General features: G+C 38.6%; 1 protein-coding gene across 2 annotated transcripts; it reads left to right on the forward strand.

Annotated features, from left to right (window-relative positions):
* Positions 1–793: 793 nt before the first annotated feature.
* On the forward strand, positions 794–15,318 carry nfx1 (nuclear transcription factor, X-box binding 1). 2 transcript variants are annotated; one of them, XM_034304011.2, is made up of 24 exons: positions 794–970; positions 3,669–4,565; positions 5,470–5,631; positions 5,741–5,818; positions 5,920–6,025; positions 6,288–6,359; positions 6,464–6,603; positions 7,303–7,402; positions 7,554–7,771; positions 8,226–8,323; positions 8,420–8,450; positions 8,567–8,649; positions 8,732–8,840; positions 8,976–9,095; positions 9,892–9,971; positions 10,234–10,464; positions 10,772–10,845; positions 12,175–12,273; positions 12,412–12,453; positions 12,603–12,701; positions 12,903–12,969; positions 13,077–13,222; positions 13,848–13,952; positions 15,169–15,318. In XM_034304011.2, the coding sequence occupies exons 1-24, from the start codon at positions 949–951 to the stop codon at positions 15,239–15,241; spliced, it is 3,252 nt and encodes a 1,083-aa protein (XP_034159902.2). In that variant the 5' UTR covers positions 794–948; the 3' UTR covers positions 15,242–15,318. The 2 variants fall into 2 exon arrangements, with proteins under 2 accessions (XP_034159902.2, XP_053089570.1); XM_053233595.1 differs by lacking the exon at positions 15,169–15,318 and adding an exon at positions 14,025–15,062.
* The last annotated feature ends 3,728 nt before the right edge of the window (positions 15,319–19,046 follow it).

A 19,046-nucleotide genomic window follows, 5' to 3' on the forward strand; every position in this document is an offset into this window, starting at 1 on the left:
CAAACAAGTATTTAAATATCATCAATGATTATAAATAACAATAATAACAACAACAGTAAAAGAGCAAAAAAAGAACTACTGAACTCTCTTTTTTTAGATCAACTTTTATTACATCATATACAAGATTAATACTAATCTATACATCTCACAACAGATGTAAACAAATCAACAAAACAATAAAATATACAATTGCACCAGGAGTAAAATTACGATTTACAATAAATTAAATAAAAGAAGTGCCTCATGTGTCTTTCTTGATTTTTTGGTTTCTAATACCATTCAAAGCAGATCCATATCTCTTAACCTCTTTTATAAACTGGTCAAAAGTTGGCTTCGCTTTAGTCCATTTTCTCATATGAATATGATAATTGCCAAGTAAAGTAAACAGTTGTATGATCAAATAAGTAATACTTTTGCAGTCAGTGTTATCATGTTACATCTTGCAACTCAATTTGTATCAAAGAACCAAAAGTTCTTGACAGAAGTTTAGAGACGTCTGTCCAAAATATTTTGGAAGAGGTGTACAAGAAGTTTCTATTGCAACTACACAAAATTGGCAAGAATTAAACTGTTGAAATAATTATTATAAAATATTTATTTGTTATTGTCCAGACCCTTTTCCAGTTAATATTTCCAAAAAGAGATGACCAAAAGACTGCTGCACATGGTACAAATTTTTTTTAAATACATTCCTAATATATCTGTTGCTATATTTATCTTCTGCCACAAGTCTGGATCACTACACACACTGTAGCCTGAACCCGCCTCAGTGCTGATGACGCAATGGCCACGAGCTCCGTCCTCTTCTCTGATTGGATAAACGCGACCAGCGAGTGACTTTTAGCCTTGTTTACTGTTAGCCTGCGATATTAAATTCATTCTGGTTTGACAGCAGGTAGAGGAGACGCTACAGAAATATTTAGGGAAAGCTTTTTTAAATGTTTTCGAATGGCTGAAGCCTCGGGGACAGGTAAATGTCTAAGTCTTTAGCTTTATCCGCGATTTTAGCTGGCTAGTTTGGCGTGACAGGCAGCAGTGAGGCTAACAATGAGGTGGCTAGCTTGCTAATAGTGTATCTAGCTAGCGGGCTAGCCGGCTACTCCGTTAGGAGCTGCAGGTCGCTAGTGTTAGCTGCTTACCTCCTGTCACACCTGACTAGCTCCCAAACATAACCAGCCAATAATAATAATAATAATGAAGTAGCTGATGGGTTAGTTAGTCTGTTAGTTAACCTATTCACTGTGCACTAGCTTATAGCTGTATCTGTGTTACAGGTGAGGTCAGTTAAAGCTGCTATTCACAGTCACTTTGAATCTGTTGACTTATTTAAGCTTTTTCCTGACAGTATCAGAATAGCTTATCACAATCACTCGCCACATGTACAAGCAGCAATTTAACTTCAGCGGATCAGCACAAACAGCTTTGCCAGCTCTTTTCAGGGGAAAGTAGTCAAGGCATGCTCATAAAGTCGCTACAAGTCACCAGATGACGTCGTAGGTTAACGTGCAGATTCACAGGCTCTTCAGGATGTTTCACGATCATGAATCTGTTACGTGAAGATGGAAGATTTCCTGAAGACACTTGGAATAGAGTTGTATTGAGTTTTATCTCTGTTTAGAACAGAAAAAAATATTATTTCTTATTTAAAAAAGTCATCAACAAAATATTTACATGCTTACATAATATTATAATTTATATCAAGGATGGGGACAGTGAGTAGTTTGGAAATAGACATGAAGGAAAGAGTTAAGGGTGGAATAACTGTTATTACTGTAAATATATATATAGCTAAGAAGAGAATTGAGGAACAAAGAAGTTCACAAGTGGGGATCAATAATGATCGGTGATTGGTTGTTAGGAAGAGTGGTGATCTGTGATTGGTTAAGAGGATCAGTGGTGATCAGTGATTGGATGTTAGGATCAGTGGTGATTGGTTGTGAGGATCAGTGATTGGTTGTTAGGAACAATGGTGATCAGTGATTGGTTGTGAGGTTCAGTGGTGATCAGTGATTGGATGTTAGGAACAGTAGTGATTCGTTGTGAGGTCAGTGGTGATCAGTGATTGGATGTTAGGAACAGTAGTGATTGGTTGTGAGGATCAGTGGTGATCAGTGATTGGCTGTTAAAATCAATGGTGGTCAGTGATTGGCTGTTAAAATCAATGGTGATTGCTCAGTATGAAACAATGGTGATCAGCAACGTTATTAATATGGAAAAGATTTGTTTGACGCTAGATTGTGGGAGGAGGCTGAGCTGAAGTACACAGTGGGTGAGGTTAAGATACTCTGAATGACTCCCCATTCATGCATCTGTTGAACTGAGACAGAACCGACTGAGAGATGTTGAGTTTATACAACTTTCATAGAAAGAAAGCTGTCTTATGAAGAAAGCAGGATCTTGTGAGAAACCTGTTCATTAGCTCAGTGACACAGAGGAAACAGAAATCACAGTCCAAAGTTGAAGTTTGTCATCTCAATAAACCATTTCAAAGATCTTACGTACTCTATACAACACCTGACCATATAGTGTATATAAGATCTTTTAAATCCTGTGCACAAAGCAAGGTCCAAAAAGACATATTGTACCAAGAATAGTATGGAAGAACTAAAGTGGCCTGCACAGAGCCCTGACCTCAACCCCTCTGAACACCTTTTTTCCCCTTCATTTTCAGTATTCAAGTCTTTTTATAATGTAGGTACTCTAGAAATTGTGCTTATTATATCTTTTAAAAGTGCTGGAATTATATTTTGAAGCATGTGTGTCAGTGACTCCCATCATCATATTAGATAGGAGGGCTAAAAATTATCTATCAGTAGCTCAAAAAAACCTACTAAGCCATGCATTATATCTCAAGGTCTCATCAATGGTGTAATAATGATGATGTGGCAGGCTATTACTCCACACACACGTACACTTAAAGACAGATAGGCAGCTGCATTCATGATTTCAAATTTGTTTAAGCAGTTCCAGTTTGTAATGCTCTGCTGGCTTCTTGTTGTGTTTCCTCCAAACAGAATAGTTGTAAATGTTTCAGACTAAAACATACTGAACTTACAGATCTTTCATCTGTCCTTCTGTGTAATTTTACTTTGATTGGGCAATGTGTGCTTAGGCTTTTTAACTTTAATTTCTTCTCCAAAGGCATTTTGGGGGAAAAAGGATGACAATAAATCCACACTGTTCACATTCATTATACCCTTGACTGTTTTTCACATGCGCCTTCTCAATCACTAATGATGACATTATATGAATGTGTCATAGAAGTGGGTTGAAAAATATCAGAAAATATACACAAACTCTTCTGTTTGTTTCACTCTGTGTAATCATTGACACAATTCACACTAATAGTTGTATGAAGCTACAGTCTGAAGTAGAAAGAAATCAGCCCCAGCGTCACTTCTTTGTACCATTCTGTGTTATGTTTTATGACCACTGACGGTGCTGTTGCACTTGGTTCCACAAAAAAAATCCAGATTAATCAGCGTTAAAACATTTGTTATCAACAAATTATCTGATGTAAATGTCAAAAATGTAACTTTGTATTGATGTCTGGCCTGCTAGACCAGCCTTCTGAAAAACCAGTGCACTACAGTGATGATTAGTCAATATGTTGTGCAGCTCCAGTATTTACCTTTATGCCCATTATTTTGATTTGTTTCTACGCACAGAAAATCCTGATTATGTACCAGGGAGGACCAGCCAGTCAGCGTCCAGAAGAGATCATCCACGGCCAGGCCACAATCGAAAACGGGGAGGTCACGATAGAGCACATGCAAGGTCAGGACACTCAAATCTAGCCAGTCATCCAGAGGAGCAAAATGAATTCTATGACAACGCAGCTACACACACATCACACAACAGCTCATCTAGCAGATGTGAGATAAGGGGAGGAAGAGGAAGAGGAAGAGGAGGGAGAGGAAGTAGGGGTAATACCGAGCATTGGTCCCAAGGTTCAAGATGGTCAAGGTCTGAAAGTGATAATGGCCCCTCAGTGCAGGATGACGTGTCGAATGTTTGCCAGCAATCCAACACCGCACCTGCCTACAGATTCATAGATGTGGAGAATCAACAAAAAGGTGCCTACGTGGGCGAGCTCCAACATGAACCCAGAGAAACCTGGCCAAGAATGTCCAGAAGAGGCAAAGATTCAAGAAAGCCATTAACCAGACACAAAGAAGCAAATCAGGACAATCGTGCAGCAGATGTAGATTATACAGCCAGTGTAGCGCCCACTGAAGTAGAGCACGAGCACAGGAACAACAGAGGATGGAGAGGAGGAGGAAGGCAGGGTTACCCTAGGAAGAAAGGGCCTGCCTTACATGCTAGCAGCCAAGGGAACTGGAGAGAGAGAGAGCCACCACACATAGACAAAGAGGAGGAGAAACTGAGAGAACACAAGGCCAGAGGAAGCAAAGAGGAGCCTAACTGGAGAGGTGCAAGTGGAAAAGACCAGTGGCGGAGACCCCAAATTCAAGAGCAAGGACAAAGGAGAGGAGGACGTCCTGAGAGGAGGACTGGGCCAGTGAAACGTGTCGAGCCGCCCAAGAACAAAGAGACCCAGACAGGTGAGGGTCAAAATGTTCTTTCTACAGTTTGGTGCTGGATGAGATTTTCCTTGTTTTTGACAATATGAATTCATTACCAAATCTATAAGTTGATTTGTTACATTTCTGTGTAATTATGTGTAATTATGTGTACTTTTTACAATTGTGTGTATTAACACTACATGATCATGCGTAATAATAGACATGATCACAATCATTTAGTTTCCTAACATGTAATTACATGAGTTGCAAAAAATATAGTGGAAGTTTTTCTTTCAAGGCTTTGTTGATCATGCATGAATTTGGGATTCACTGTAAATTCATTCCCCAAGCTATTGTTATTAATCTTTAATATTAATGCTTGCTTCAGCAGCCTGTGCTCTTACCAGGAAAAAACTCAGAACATATTATGCCAGTCGCAAGTCGCTGTAAGGCTTTAAATGGCACATTCTGAGCACTTTTCTCATCTGAAAAGGCTTACTGTCAATCCTAAGAATTACTTGCTGCTGAGGCAGTGGATAATGTTTTTTCTGAAATTGCTTCTAAACTGGAACAGTGTTCCAAAGGTTTTTAAATCTATATTATAATGTAGTAGTTTAGCATATTCATAGTTCTTGCTGCTTCTATTTTGTTTCTATTAATTTCTCATTTTGTTTTAATTTTGATCGATTTATATCCATTTCACTACTAATCTGTAAATCTTTCCTTTGTAAAACACTTGGAGATTGTGGCTTTGAAAATGAAAAGAGCTTTTTACAGTACATAAAGATTATTTATTATTATTGTTGTTGCTGTTGTTGTTATGTATAGGATGAACCAAAACATTGAAAACATAATGATTGATGATAATATTTTCTGTGATAATGATTATAATATCTGAAGATTTGACGTGTGTGTGTGTGTGTGTGTGTGTGTGTGTGTTTAGGCTGCCTCATTGAGCAGCTGACAGAAGAGAAGTATGAGTGCATGGTGTGTTGTGATGTGATCCGTGTCATGGCGCCTGTTTGGAGCTGTCAGAGCTGCTTCCATGTCTTCCACCTGAATTGCATCAAGAAGTGGGCTCGCTCCCCTGCCTCACAGGCTGATGGTACAGCATTCGCACATGGAAAAATGTCTATATCTATGATCAAATATTTGAGTGGTCTTCCTCTGATGGGAGTAGACAGGTTGTGAATTAAAATGTGTCTGTTTTACAGAGACTGGCGAAGGCTGGCGTTGTCCTGCTTGCCAAAATGTGGCATTAAAGTTCCCAACATCTTACATCTGTTTCTGTGGTAGGAAGCAGCTGCTAATAACTGTCTTTAGATTTTGCCTGTTTAAGCAACTCTTCTAAGGAGTACTCTTCATTGTTTTCTTCTTGCTGTTTGACTCTCAGGGAAGGTGACCAATCCGGAGTATCAGCACAGTGAGATTCCACACAGCTGTGGTGAAATGTGTGGGAAGAAGAGGACTGGAGGAGACTGCAATCACCGCTGCAACATGTAACCTTATAATTACTGCCCCTTAAACCTAAAGGTTAATTAATAAGGATTAGATACATTAATAAGGGTTAGATACTGCACCTAAGCAGCAGGTCATCCGATAATTAACTAAAGCCCAGTTAAGGTCATGAACACAGATAAGTGCTGCGTTAATAAGTTTCTACACCAAGGAGGCGGTATAATGTAGGATTGCTTTAAGAATGAAAGAAGATGTAATACTGATGATTACTACTATCTGTAATCAGATTTTCTTTCTCTGCAGTTTATGTCACCCAGGTCCTTGTCCACAGTGTCCAGCATTTACCACCAAATCCTGTGTTTGTGGAAGAACGAGGTAATACATGCCAAGCAATCTGTACGTCACTGGACAGTCAATCCGGCATATCTTCTCTGATTCTGTGTGTGTTTGTGTGTGTATTTGTGTGTGTGTGTGTGTAGTAAGCAGGTGCGCTGCAGTCAGACAGGGGCTCTGCGTTGTGACCAGGAGTGTGGAGCTCAGTTAAACTGCAAAGAGCACTACTGTACACAGATTTGCCACCAGGGCCCATGTCAGCCCTGCCATCTCCGTGTCCAGCAAAGTAAGTATACGCAGACGAGGAAATCGAATGTTATCAGAATAAAATTACTTTCTGTGAATTTGTTCTAGCTAGGAAATACACCATATGGCCAAACGTATGTGGAAATCTGACCTTCACACCCGTATGTGCCCATTCCAACCATGGATGCTGTTCTAACATCCTCCACTCTTCTGGAAAGGCTTTCCACTAGATTTTGGAGTGTGGTTGTGGGGATTTGTGCTCATTCAGCCACAGGAGCATTAGTGAGGTCAGGCACTGATGTCATGTGAGGAGGCCTGGTGTGCAGTCAGCGTTCCAGTTCATCCCAAAGCTGTTCAATGGGGTTGAGGTCAGGGCTCTGTTCAGGCCTCTCATATTCTTCCACACCAACCTTGTGAACCTTGTCTTCATGGACCTTGCTTTGTGTTGTCATGCTAGAATATGTTTGGGCTCCTTAGTTCCAGTGAAGGGAAATTATAATGCTACAGCATACAGAGACATTCTAGACAATTGTGTGCTTACATCTTTGTGACAACATTATGGGGATGAACCACATATGTGTGTGGTGATCAGCTGTCCACAAACTTTTGGTCATATTGGCCATATAATGTGAAACAAACCATGTCACACATTGATTCTTAAATTAATTTCTAAAACTGTCACCAGAATGTGTGCCGCTGAAGCCCCGTCCCCCAAGTATCTTTTTTGCTCTGTGTGTAGTGTGTTACTGCGGGGTGGTGCACCGGGAGGTGGCATGTGGGACTGACTGGGACAGCCTTGACGGATCCGGATATTTCTCCTGCCACAAGCCATGTGGAAAGTCAGTTTCTGTTTCTGTTCATGTTTTCCTATTTGCTTTTGATTCATAATTTATAAGCCAGTGACCCTGAGAAGATAAACTGTAATTGAGTTTTGAAAGAAGCTGATTTGCATGAATAAGCCTGTTAAGTCTAAGATGGCTTTTTCTCCAGGATGCTGGAATGCCGAGCCCACCGCTGCCAGCAGGTGTGCCACCCAGGCCGGTGCCAGCCATGCCCTCGCTCGCCCATTCTGGTGTGTAGCTGCCCCTGTGGACAGACAGCCTTATCCAAGCTGCTGGAGCTGGGCTATCCAGAGAGACGGCGTTGCACTGACCCTATTCCATCCTGTGGAAAGATCTGCAGCAAGCCACTGCCTTGCGGTGATGTTGGTAAGTCCGTCCACAGGGAACTTAGGATGACATTAGCCTAATTTTTTTTGTTATTAGAGTTTCTAAAGCTACTGCTAGACTCTGATAAGAGTTTAGAGTCTCCTAATCTCAGCAACATGTCATGGATTCACACTGTAATATAATATAAGCTATATGCCTATATTTTTGGTGGGTTTATTTCCATGATAATCCAGTACAGAGGTATTCTACTAATAAATTTGGCGATTACATAATGAGCTCTTGGCTTGGGCCCATTACTGCTGGGTGCTATGCAGGAGGCTGCTTAAATATCTGAATAGATCCCTTTTTTAGCCCACAAGTAAAATATCATTGAGATACTGGATAACTGTGATAGTATCCATTAAGATTTTTAATTTGTAGTTGAAATTACTTTTTTAAGCTGGTGGATGAAATTTTTACTAGTTTTCATTATTCTTATCTCCTTCTCTTGTAGACACTATTCATCTGTGTGATAAACTTTGCCATGAGGACAAATGTGGCCCATGCTCTCTCACCTCCACCATTAAGTGCAGATGTGGCAGTAAAACCAAGGTTAGTCTGTCAACTAATAGCTAAATGCATTCTAATGTCCTGTGTACCTAACAGAACTAAAAATACCATAATGCTACCAACTTTTCCCTTTTTCAGGAGGTTCCATGTGCTATGATCCACAGTGAAGGTGAGGAATGGATGTGGTACTGGTATATCATTTGAATGCTATCAATCAATAAAAAGAATATTGCATATCACATTATTCTTTGATCCTAAACTTTGAATGTTTCATCCATTGCTTAGATGAATTGGTGTTTACTTGCGAGAGACGTTGCAACAAGAAGCGCTCATGTGGCAGGCACAAGTGTGGAGAGATGTGCTGTGTGGTAGGTTACTTATGAAAGAATTCAAAACAACATGTAACAGCGGTTTCAGCAGGTTCATCCTTCCTTTTTGTATTCAAATCAGGACACTGAGCATAAATGCACAATTATCTGTGGCTACAAGCTGAACTGTGGTCTTCACCGGTGTCAGGAGGTGTGTCACCGTGGAAACTGCCAACCCTGCTGGCAAACCAGTGAGTATTTGAACAACCTTCTACTACCTCTGTGTGTAATACACAGGCTGTAAGCCTTTTCCTCCCTTTTCAAACATACTGATGTTATTTTGGGGACAAGAAAAGGCAACCAGTATATTTGCTTATTTTATCTAGGTTTTGATGAGCTGGCCTGCTACTGTGGTGAAACTGTCATGTTCCCACCGATCCCCTGTGGCACCAAACCACCCGAGTGCAAAAACCCCTGCACACGCCAGCATGACTGTGATCACCCAGGTACCCTGTTCAATGCTTAAACAACGTTAGAAATCTCATATTGGAGGGCCCACTCATTCAGTCTGTATTGTTTTACTGAATACATTATTTAAAGGAAAACTCCATCCTGTTTATACCGATATATGTTTATTTGTGATATACTTAGCAATTCTGGTGTTGATTTGTTGGTTGATACTGAATTTTCCTTCTTAAAAAAAAGAGTAAGTGCTTCTTTTCTTGCTCACCATTTTCCAGTACTGTTCAAAGTCATGTTAAAGAAATCAAAAATAGAAGTCAGCAGAAGCTGGATACAGTTGCACTGAGTTACAGTGGAGACCCGTTATGGCAAGGTCTCAACTAGTCAACTAACTAAGAGATGACAAGCATAATGGTGTTGATCAAGGATGACAGTATTAGCATGAAAGTTAAAGCTTTGTAATCTGATCTTTTGAGTAGATTACAAGCAGAGTGTACAGATGTTTGAGCAGAATTTACAGATGAGGAGGTGAAAGAGCTGGACAGTCTACAGGAGTAAAGCCCTGCTGCATTATTCTCTTTAGGTAGAAATGAAGCAAGGGCTAAATCCCACTGGAACCTTTATCAGTAGGTAGTTAAATGGCATTGTGGGATACATGTGGATGGAAGAAGTTTAACCAAAAATGTCAATTCAGTACTTCATTATAAACATTTATATGCACATCATTCAGGGTGGATTTTTTCCTAGACAAAAGATTTTGAAATCTCAACACTTTTTTTGTTTTGGTGGCTGATTATACATAGTATTTACTTATATATTCACTGAAATATTTTCCTGCAGTTTTGCACTCCTGCCATAGTGAGGAGAGATGTCCGCCCTGTACCTACCTCACTAAGAAGTGGTGCATGGGCAACCATGAGGTAACATAGTATTCTGATTAAGCATGTTAAAATGCAAACACAGTCCAATGCCCAATACAGCCAACCCAAAGAGCAAGGCAAAGATGTCTTTCCAAAACACAATACACTACTTTTAAGGTCATGACTACCATTTCCAAATGTGCTGTCGTATTTTACACAAATATTACAATACATTTTTAACAAAGCAGAAAGAAGAAGAATAATTGTCAGCCATTCTTCTTCCGCTTTGTCTCTCTTTTCCGCTCCTTTGTTTTCTCTCCAGCAAAGAAGTAATATCCCATGCCACCTGCAGGATATCTCGTGCGGTTTGGTCTGTAATAAAACGTTGTCCTGTGCCTTTCACCGCTGCAAAAGAATATGCCATCGTGGGGAGTGCCAAGCTGAAGGTGACTGTAAGCAGCCTTGCCCTCACCCCAGACCTGAGTGTGGGCACCCCTGTAATGCCCCATGCCACCCTGGTACCCCCTGCCCACACACCACCTGCACTGCCAAGGTACAACCCTCTCCCAGGTTTAGCTCATAATGTACTTCTGTGTGTTAGTGTTAATATCGATATTTAGGAGTTCTGGGAACCATCACAATAGACTATGTTTAAGACTTGTTTTCTTAAAAACAAGGGTTCAAATGAATAAACAATTGGAAAATAATTATTCTTTCAGTATTATCCCTGAAAGATGCCTTTTGCATTTGCAAGCCCAGTATTATTTTTTTCCTGTATGTATAATGTTTTTTTTTTTCTTTCAATAGCATAATGGTCAGGGTAATCACAGTATTGTTACATGTTCTGTTTTGTCCTGTAGGTGGCGATGCAGTGCGATTGTGGACGCAGGAAGGAGACTGTACCCTGTACAGAGGCAGCCAGCTCCTCCCAGAGGTCAGTGATCCACCATACCCATACTAATGTTTGACAAGATTCACTCCATACTTTAAAAATCCACATCCATCTTTGCACACATGCAAAAAAAAAAAAAACAAAGCATAGGATCGCAGAGTTGTCGATTTTTGCCATTTTTGTAACTAATTTTTGTAACCATCAGTGCACGGGTTATTGTGGCAACAAACAGCACTGGCTGATAGAATGGAGATTTAAATACATGTGTGTGCATTTTTGCATGCAAGGGGTTATGCATTAAAGAGAAGGTCAATGAGTCTATAGGCCTGTAGACAGAATGACAGAGAGTTCACTAGCCACGTGATGCACTCACACACAAGGAGTACTTTTTTCCTGTTAGCACGCTTTCTCATTATTATTAGTAGAATGCAATATTTTGTAAAACATAATTTACATTATTATTATGATTGTAAAATACAATATTCATGGTCAATTGTGCTATCTCTATCTGCAATTAAAACAGTATGTGAATTACATGTAATAGTTTCCTCAACTTGATAATTGTCAAATTGTCTCTTGGTGTTTTTATCAAGTGATCTGAATCCTGATGGGCCTCTTAGCATATTAATAATGTCTGATAGCATCATAAGGAGTATAATGAACTAAAAGTTTGTCTCCAAAATGCTCTCTCTGCCATATCTGGTTTTTTTTTATTGTTTTTTTAGCATATCCCTACATATTGCAAGAGGATTTAAGCACAATGACTTACTTGCTGTGTGTCTGACAGTGGGCCTAAATGTAAAGTATCAAATGATCAAATGTAGGTTCTGCAAGGAAGAAAGTGAAATTAAGACTAGGGCTAGGCAGTATACCATATGTTTTTGGTATGCCAAACTGTATGCCAATATGCCAGTGAGGTATGGCAATACTGTTATCAATGATATTTTTACATTACATATTAAAAATTGCTCGTTGGAAAAGTATAATGGAATGTGTGTCATACACTTAGAATGAACAGTTTCATAGCATGATGTGGTGGCATTTCGATATACCAAACCAGAGCAAAATAAACCTGGTTCTCATCACAGTAACTTACTTTCTGGTGGATGATGCAAGTAGTGCTGCATCATGTATCAGGTGTAGCTATTGGTTATTGTACAAAACAGAATGCTTTTCAGTTATGTTTTGATTTAAAAAATTTTTTAAAAAATGGCTAACTATCCACAGCCAGGGGCAGCTCACTAAGGAAGAAACTGTACTTTCTTTTCTTCTGCCTCTCTGACTGCAACCAGCTACTCTTGCCACCAGTCAGTGATGCAACCACAGCATTAGTGATGAAACAGAAATTTTCTCTTCTTGTTTGGAAAGCAGATATGCAGCTATTGCTATGGCAAGTAAATTGTCGGATATGCAGTTAGGAGAGTCCGTCAACATTGCTCAGCTCACCAAGAAGGACCAGAAACAGGCCAGGTAATATTTGACAAGATGGAGGATGTTTTTCTCTTTCCTTTTTTAACCTCACTTTATAAACTCCTTACCTCCATTTATGTTTTATATCACAACATTCAGTCAAAATATTACAGATTTCCGATTCTTTGTGTTTTAAAGGCTGGAATGTGATCAAGAGTGTGCTACACTGGAGAGAAATCGGTGAGTTTTCTTTGTAACATGAGAATTTTTCTTATACAAATGTCTATTAATCCACATAAACTGTATTGCACAGCAGAGGTCATGTGTTTTCATCTGGCCATATTTTCAGTTTAGAATCATGGTTTGTGTGTTGTTTTATTTTTTAACAGGCGACTTGCGGAGGCACTGCAGGTTGATCCGACAGTTGATCCATTCAACACCAAATCCTCCACATGTAAATACAGCGACTCTCTCAAAGAGGATGCCAGGTTTGGTTGACATCACGTGTTTAACCAGAGATTGGATATATATATATATATATATATATATATATATATATATATATATATATATATATATATATATATATACTGCTGCTGTAGCTCAACCAAATAAATACTTTTTTTTTTTTTTTTTTTTTTTTTTTTTTTTTTTTTTTTTTTTTTTAAATGGTTGCTCTTCTAATGCAGAAAAGACTTCAAGTTTGTCAGTGAGGTGGAGGAGGAAATCAAGAATCTGGTTGAACTAGCAAACAAGGTAACAATGCTTACCACTGAGACTTGCATGAAAATTTTCAACAAGCTTTTATTATATCAGGTGTTTCTGTTGGTTGGTTTATTGCATATTTGTGTGTGGCTTTCCAGGGTAAACAGCCAAAGAGGAGTCACTGTTTCCCACCCATGAAGCGCGATCAGCGGAGAATTGTTCACGAGCTGGCAGAGGTGTACGGCTTAGAGAGCATCAGCTACGATAGTGAACCCAAACGCAACATTGTCATCACAGCCATCAGGTTTGTGAAAATATTATTGCTGTTTTTGGAAAAAGTTTCTTTTTTCTTTTTATGGGATTGCATACATTTTTTCATTTGCACTTTATTTATCACTTTTTAAACTTTTCAGTAACATGAACAGTTCAATAATCTGAATCTTTATTTCCCAGTGCTAAAATAACAAATAAGCTTTAATGGTATGAGATTCTCTCAGGGTTAGAGAGTTGTTGTCTTCAATGTTATTGTCTAATGTGGCAAACATGTCTTTAATGTTATCATTCAAAAACTTTAAATATTCTGTACATTTCATGATACACTCAAGACTTAATGCATGGTCACTTAATAGAAAACCACTCTGAGTGTAACAATACGCTCTGGTCACGATTAGATTGACGATACTGGCTTATATGTGTAACCATATAACCTACAGAGTATGTTGGTCGTTGTTATCTGGAGCTATCTATATATTATATATCTATATATAACATAAAATATATAGTTTTGTAGCACAGTCCATCTTGTCACAACATATCATTACACATTAACAATTTTTAATGATAATTCTCTTGATGGAAATGTGATTGTAGTTTCAGACGTAACAATTTTTGCTCTGCTCTTAAGGTTATAAATGTTGATGTGTGTGCAGGGGGAAATCTGCATGCCCTACGTCCACTCTGACTGCGCTGATCGAGAGAGAAACTGCTGCCCGGGCCCCACCACCCATTGCCCATATCAAACAATACAGCAGCAAGTATGTCCTTGGACACATAAAAATACACATAATGGCTATGTGCTGAGCGTAACATAAGATTTTTTCTTTCAGAAATGTGAAAACATGGATTCATTAGCTGATATTAAGCCAGGTATTAATCACAGCGTAAAAAAAAAAAAACAAAACTGTTATTCTTGATATATTCCGGAAAAGTCTTTTTCTGGCATGTTTTTCACTAAAGTATTGAGACATGTCTACAGCAGTAGTGTCGTGATGTGTCGAGTGTCGAGACTTACAAAAACAATTCATATTTAAAAAAAAAAAAAAAAGGTTGAATAGACCTTTGAATGTGCAGGCTCTTTTTTTTTTTAATAGAATACCCTGAATATTAAAATTTTGGCTTTATTTTCTTTGCACTAATAAATACAATGGATAAAAGTAGGTTTTTATGATGTTAAAAATGAAACCAAGACAAATCACAACAGATCTTTTTCCACCTTTGATGTGATATAACAACCTACAAAATTCAAGTAAAAAACAAATAGAAACGTTTTAGGTTTGAAAAAGGAAAAAACGTCAATAACCTGGTTGCATAAGTGTGCACACCCTTTAACTAATACTTTGATGTATTACAAAGCAAAAGGTGCTTTAACTCTCAGTCGTGGGTAAGAGTCTACCAGCTTAGCACATCTTGCCAATTTTATTCCACTCTTCCTTGCAGAAATGCTCCAGATTTATCAAATTGCAAGGGGCTCTCCTGTGAACAACCCTCTACACTCATTCCACAGGTTTTCAGTAGGATTTAGATCTGGGGTCTGATTGGGCCAGTTCCAAAACACTGATCTTCTGAAGCCAGTCCTACAGCTGATCTTTATTTCATTTCATTGATGTCAGGTGTCTGATAATTACATTTGAAGATGAGTTTGAATGTGATTGGGCATTTCTGAGCACAGTCACATGCCCCAATATAACAGGGTGGGCACACTTATACAACCAGATTATAAGTTTTTCCTGTTTTTTTTTTTTTTTTGCCTAAAATGTTTCTATTTGTTTTTCATTTCAATTTTAATGACATTAAAGGTGGGAAAGGATCTGACATGATTTGTCTTGGTTTAAATTTTTTTGCATCACAGACACCTGCAATTTTAAAAATACAATAATGCAATTTAAGGGCTGTCTTTTTTTTTTTTTTTTTTTTTTTTTTTTTTTTTGTAATAATGGTCATGTTTTTCTATGTGCTGTTTTTTTTTTCCAGGGGTGATGGTAGCAATGCTTGGCCGAAGCATGCTAAAGAAGAGCCTATTGATTACTTTGACGTTCAGGATTGATTAAAACTGTGATGTATCCACAGTAATGGTCGTTGTTCACGTCAGTGTAATCACATCAAATAAAACTGGGCACTTGAGGACTCTGCTTCTTCTTAATAAAGCTTCTTCTGAGGTATTTTTATAGTCTGTAGACACTCATCTACTTTGCCGAGCAGCCACTGTTTACTCATTTTCAGAATGAATTTTTGTGTCGAGTTTGTTTTACACATTTATTACATTATTGTTTCAATGTGGGACGCTGTGTGTTACACAAGTGACTTGTTTCAAAGGAAGCCAGACTATCTCATGTGTCTCCCAGCCCTGCAGCTTGAAGTACCAGCCTTAAACCAAGTTTCAACACCAGTCTAACACACCTAGATGTTATTCAAGAGACTGAATTGGAACAGTGCTATACATTAAGTAAGGAATAAACCACAATCAAGCACGCTGTTATCAGAAAATAATCAACAGTGTGATGGTGGGATGCAAACACAGCAATTTATCAGTTATTACATTTCTTAAACTTGAAGAACAACATACTTTTATCCGTTAATAGTTACATTTAATGTTGTGGAATGTCCACAAGTTAGTTCCTGCTACAGCAGTTACAAACAGTTGTTCCCTCACCTATTTTTACCTCTATCTTGAAACCAAGTTCCAACACCAAGACCTCTATCTTAATAAGCCAAAAAAATATTCAGCTGGTCTTGTTACAGAGAAACCAAAAAGTGCAAACTCCTCTCTTGTGAAAACTCTCGTGAAAACTCTCCCATCATGGAAAACTGTTACAAAGCATTGCCACCTGAGACTCCTTCCATGAATGGTAAATAAATATCTCCTTACAGAAAGCTGCACCATATCAGTGATTATACATTGTTGTTTTTTTTGGTTCTTGTTGTTGTTGCTAAATAAGAACATGTTTTTCTTATTGGATTAAAATTAGTCTTCAGTTTTGTGACGTGTCCACCAAACGAGTTCCTGTGAATGAGCTGTAACTATAGAAACAAAAACACATTAGAACATGTGAATTAATAAAAACCTGCGATATTGATTACGGCTGTAACTACAGTTAGAACTGTTGTTATTAAAATTTATCAACATCATCTGACCAATCAGATTCAAGAATTCAACTGGAATGTAGTATAAGGACATTCTGTTCCTTTTTTCTGCTTAACTACAGTATCTACAGTACAATCTGTAATAGGATAGTGACAGTATTTATGTTTTGATAGGTAAGATGTCTTACATGCTTGAATTAATGCTAGTTTTTTTAGTTGTTTCATTTTTAAATGGCTGTCTTTGCTATCATATAAAAATGTCTTGTCAATTTTTACAGACTGCACTTTACGCAATTCTGTTATGTAATTGTAAAAAAAAAAATACTGAAGTTTCTTTTTTTTCCCATTTTCTAGAAAACCTAATTAATGAGATCATGGGGACTTACACAGTTTACATGCTAGCACTGCTACACATGAAATCTTATTTAGACAAGGCAGAGATTTCACCATTAAATAATTAATTCAATATGCTGAGCAATTACTTTTAACTAAAAATGTAATACAGTCCACCTTTTGACAAAAATTAAAAAAAAAAAAAAAAAAAAAAGTGTGCTTCTCTTGTGTCTGGGCCCATTAATCATCATTCACAGGTACAGAAAACATTTTTGTTAGTTGAGATGTGTAATAGATCTATAAACACATTCAGGTTTATCTACGTATATTCCTTACACAGGTAGCAGGAGGTGCAGGTGAAGCTTCAGGATTTTGCAGTTTGCTTTATGGGCTTTGAGACTCACTAGCTTGAGCTTTTTATCCTGGCCAGCAGTGTCTACTTCAGGGTGGCCCAGGAATTATAATCCTGCTCAAGGCTTGTAAAAACAGAGTTCGTCCACCCCTTGTGACACATGATGTGGACCAAATGAGTTCATTTTAACAGCATTACAGTGATCTAACTCTCTTACAGTAACCAAAAGGTAGAAATCCTGTGTGCTGGTTTATCTTGTTTATCTTCCTTTCAGACAAGACCATTTGTTTAGCAAGCACAGATTCACTTTATGGTAGACTTCCAGAAGCTGACTTGGTTGTGCACTGTATTTTAGCCTCCATTCTTCCTCATCTACATTAACACACAACTACGTGGCCACAGATAGACTTCAGGAATACCTATAAGTCCCTGGAGAAGAATTCTAGCATCTTGGCACAACTGCGCTGAATGAGGAACTCGCTTCCACGTCTATTAATATTCACTGCATGGTTTCTATCTGCAGTAATGTTTCCACATCCTGAGAATGGAGCCCACCTCTTTCCAGCATACATACTTTTCCTTCGGAACAGCACCGCATATTTATGACTGTCATTAGAAGATGTGATTGTGATTAGTGCTATGCTTCCTACAGGGTCTTCCAGGTAGAAACAAATCCCTGCCCATGCTTAAAGATTATCTCGCTTCTTTATCAGTGTTCCATGAGCATGTGAGTGGTTTATTCTTACATGCATTCATTAATCAGTGCCCTCGCTATATATATGCGGTCCCTTTAGTATGCCTTTAATGTGTCCCACTTCTTGGTTTCAAGTTGATTTTACTAAATATATCATTCTTCTACCTACATTTTTGAGATATAAATAAGCTAAAGGTGTGCTGGAGCTGATGTAAAGATTTGTACTATGCATGTACCCAGTGATTAATAATAAGATTTTATTACATATATACTAATTGTTTTTTTATTACAAAAAGTCATAAAACACAGTGGATTCACACATTTACTTGGTAACATGGTAATTATTTGTATTACTTTCTTGATCTACTTACTTATAATTATGTTATTTATATCCATAGCACCTTTAATATTAAACATTGTCACAAAGAAGTTTTTAAGAAATCCTGATTTATATTCAGATATCCTTAATAAACCACCAAGAGGTGATGGTAGTAAGTAAACCTCCCTGATGAAGAAGGAAGAAACCTTGAGAGGAACCAGACTCAAAAGGGATCCCATCCTCTACTGGGTGACATCAGATAGAGGGATTATAAATCTTTTCAGCTGTAGAAGGGTAAAGGCAATCAGTACTAAGTGTGTTGAAGGATGTTCAGTATGAGCATATTGTGAGTTACAGTGCTGCGATGAGCATAGGACAGTCTTATTATAGCAGCAGCTCTTAGGTACATCCACAGGTATCAGTGTAGAACCATCCTCAGCTACGTCCACGGATATCAGTGTAGAACCATCCACAGCTACATCCATGGATATCAGTGTAGAACCATCCACAGCTACGTCCACGGGTATCAGTGTGGAACCATCCTCAGCTACGTCCACGGGTATCAGTGTAGAACCATCCACAGCTACGTCCACGGGTATCAGTGTAGAACCATCCACAGCTACGTCCACAGGTATCAGTGTAGAACCATCCACAGCTACATCCACGGGTATCAGTGTAGAACCATCCACAGATACGTCCACGGGTATCAGTGTAGAACCATCCACAGCTACATCCACGGGTATCAGTGTAGAACCATCCTCAGCTACATCCAGGTATCAGTGTAGAACCATCCTCAGCTACATCCACAGCTACGTCCACGGGTATCAGTGTAGGACCATCCACAGCTACGTCCACGGGTATCAGTGTAGGACCATCCACAGCTACGTCCACGGGTATCAGTGTAGAACCATCCACAGATACGTCCACGGGTATCAGTGTAGAACCATCCACAGCTACATCCACGGGTATCAGTGTAGAACCATCCTCAGCTACATCCAGGTATCAGTGTAGAACCATCCTCAGCTACATCCACGGGTATCAGTGTAGGACCATCCACAGCTACGTCCACG

This window comes from Pangasianodon hypophthalmus, chromosome 4 (genome assembly GCF_027358585.1).
Source record: "Pangasianodon hypophthalmus isolate fPanHyp1 chromosome 4, fPanHyp1.pri, whole genome shotgun sequence".
NCBI lineage: Eukaryota > Metazoa > Chordata > Actinopteri > Siluriformes > Pangasiidae > Pangasianodon > Pangasianodon hypophthalmus.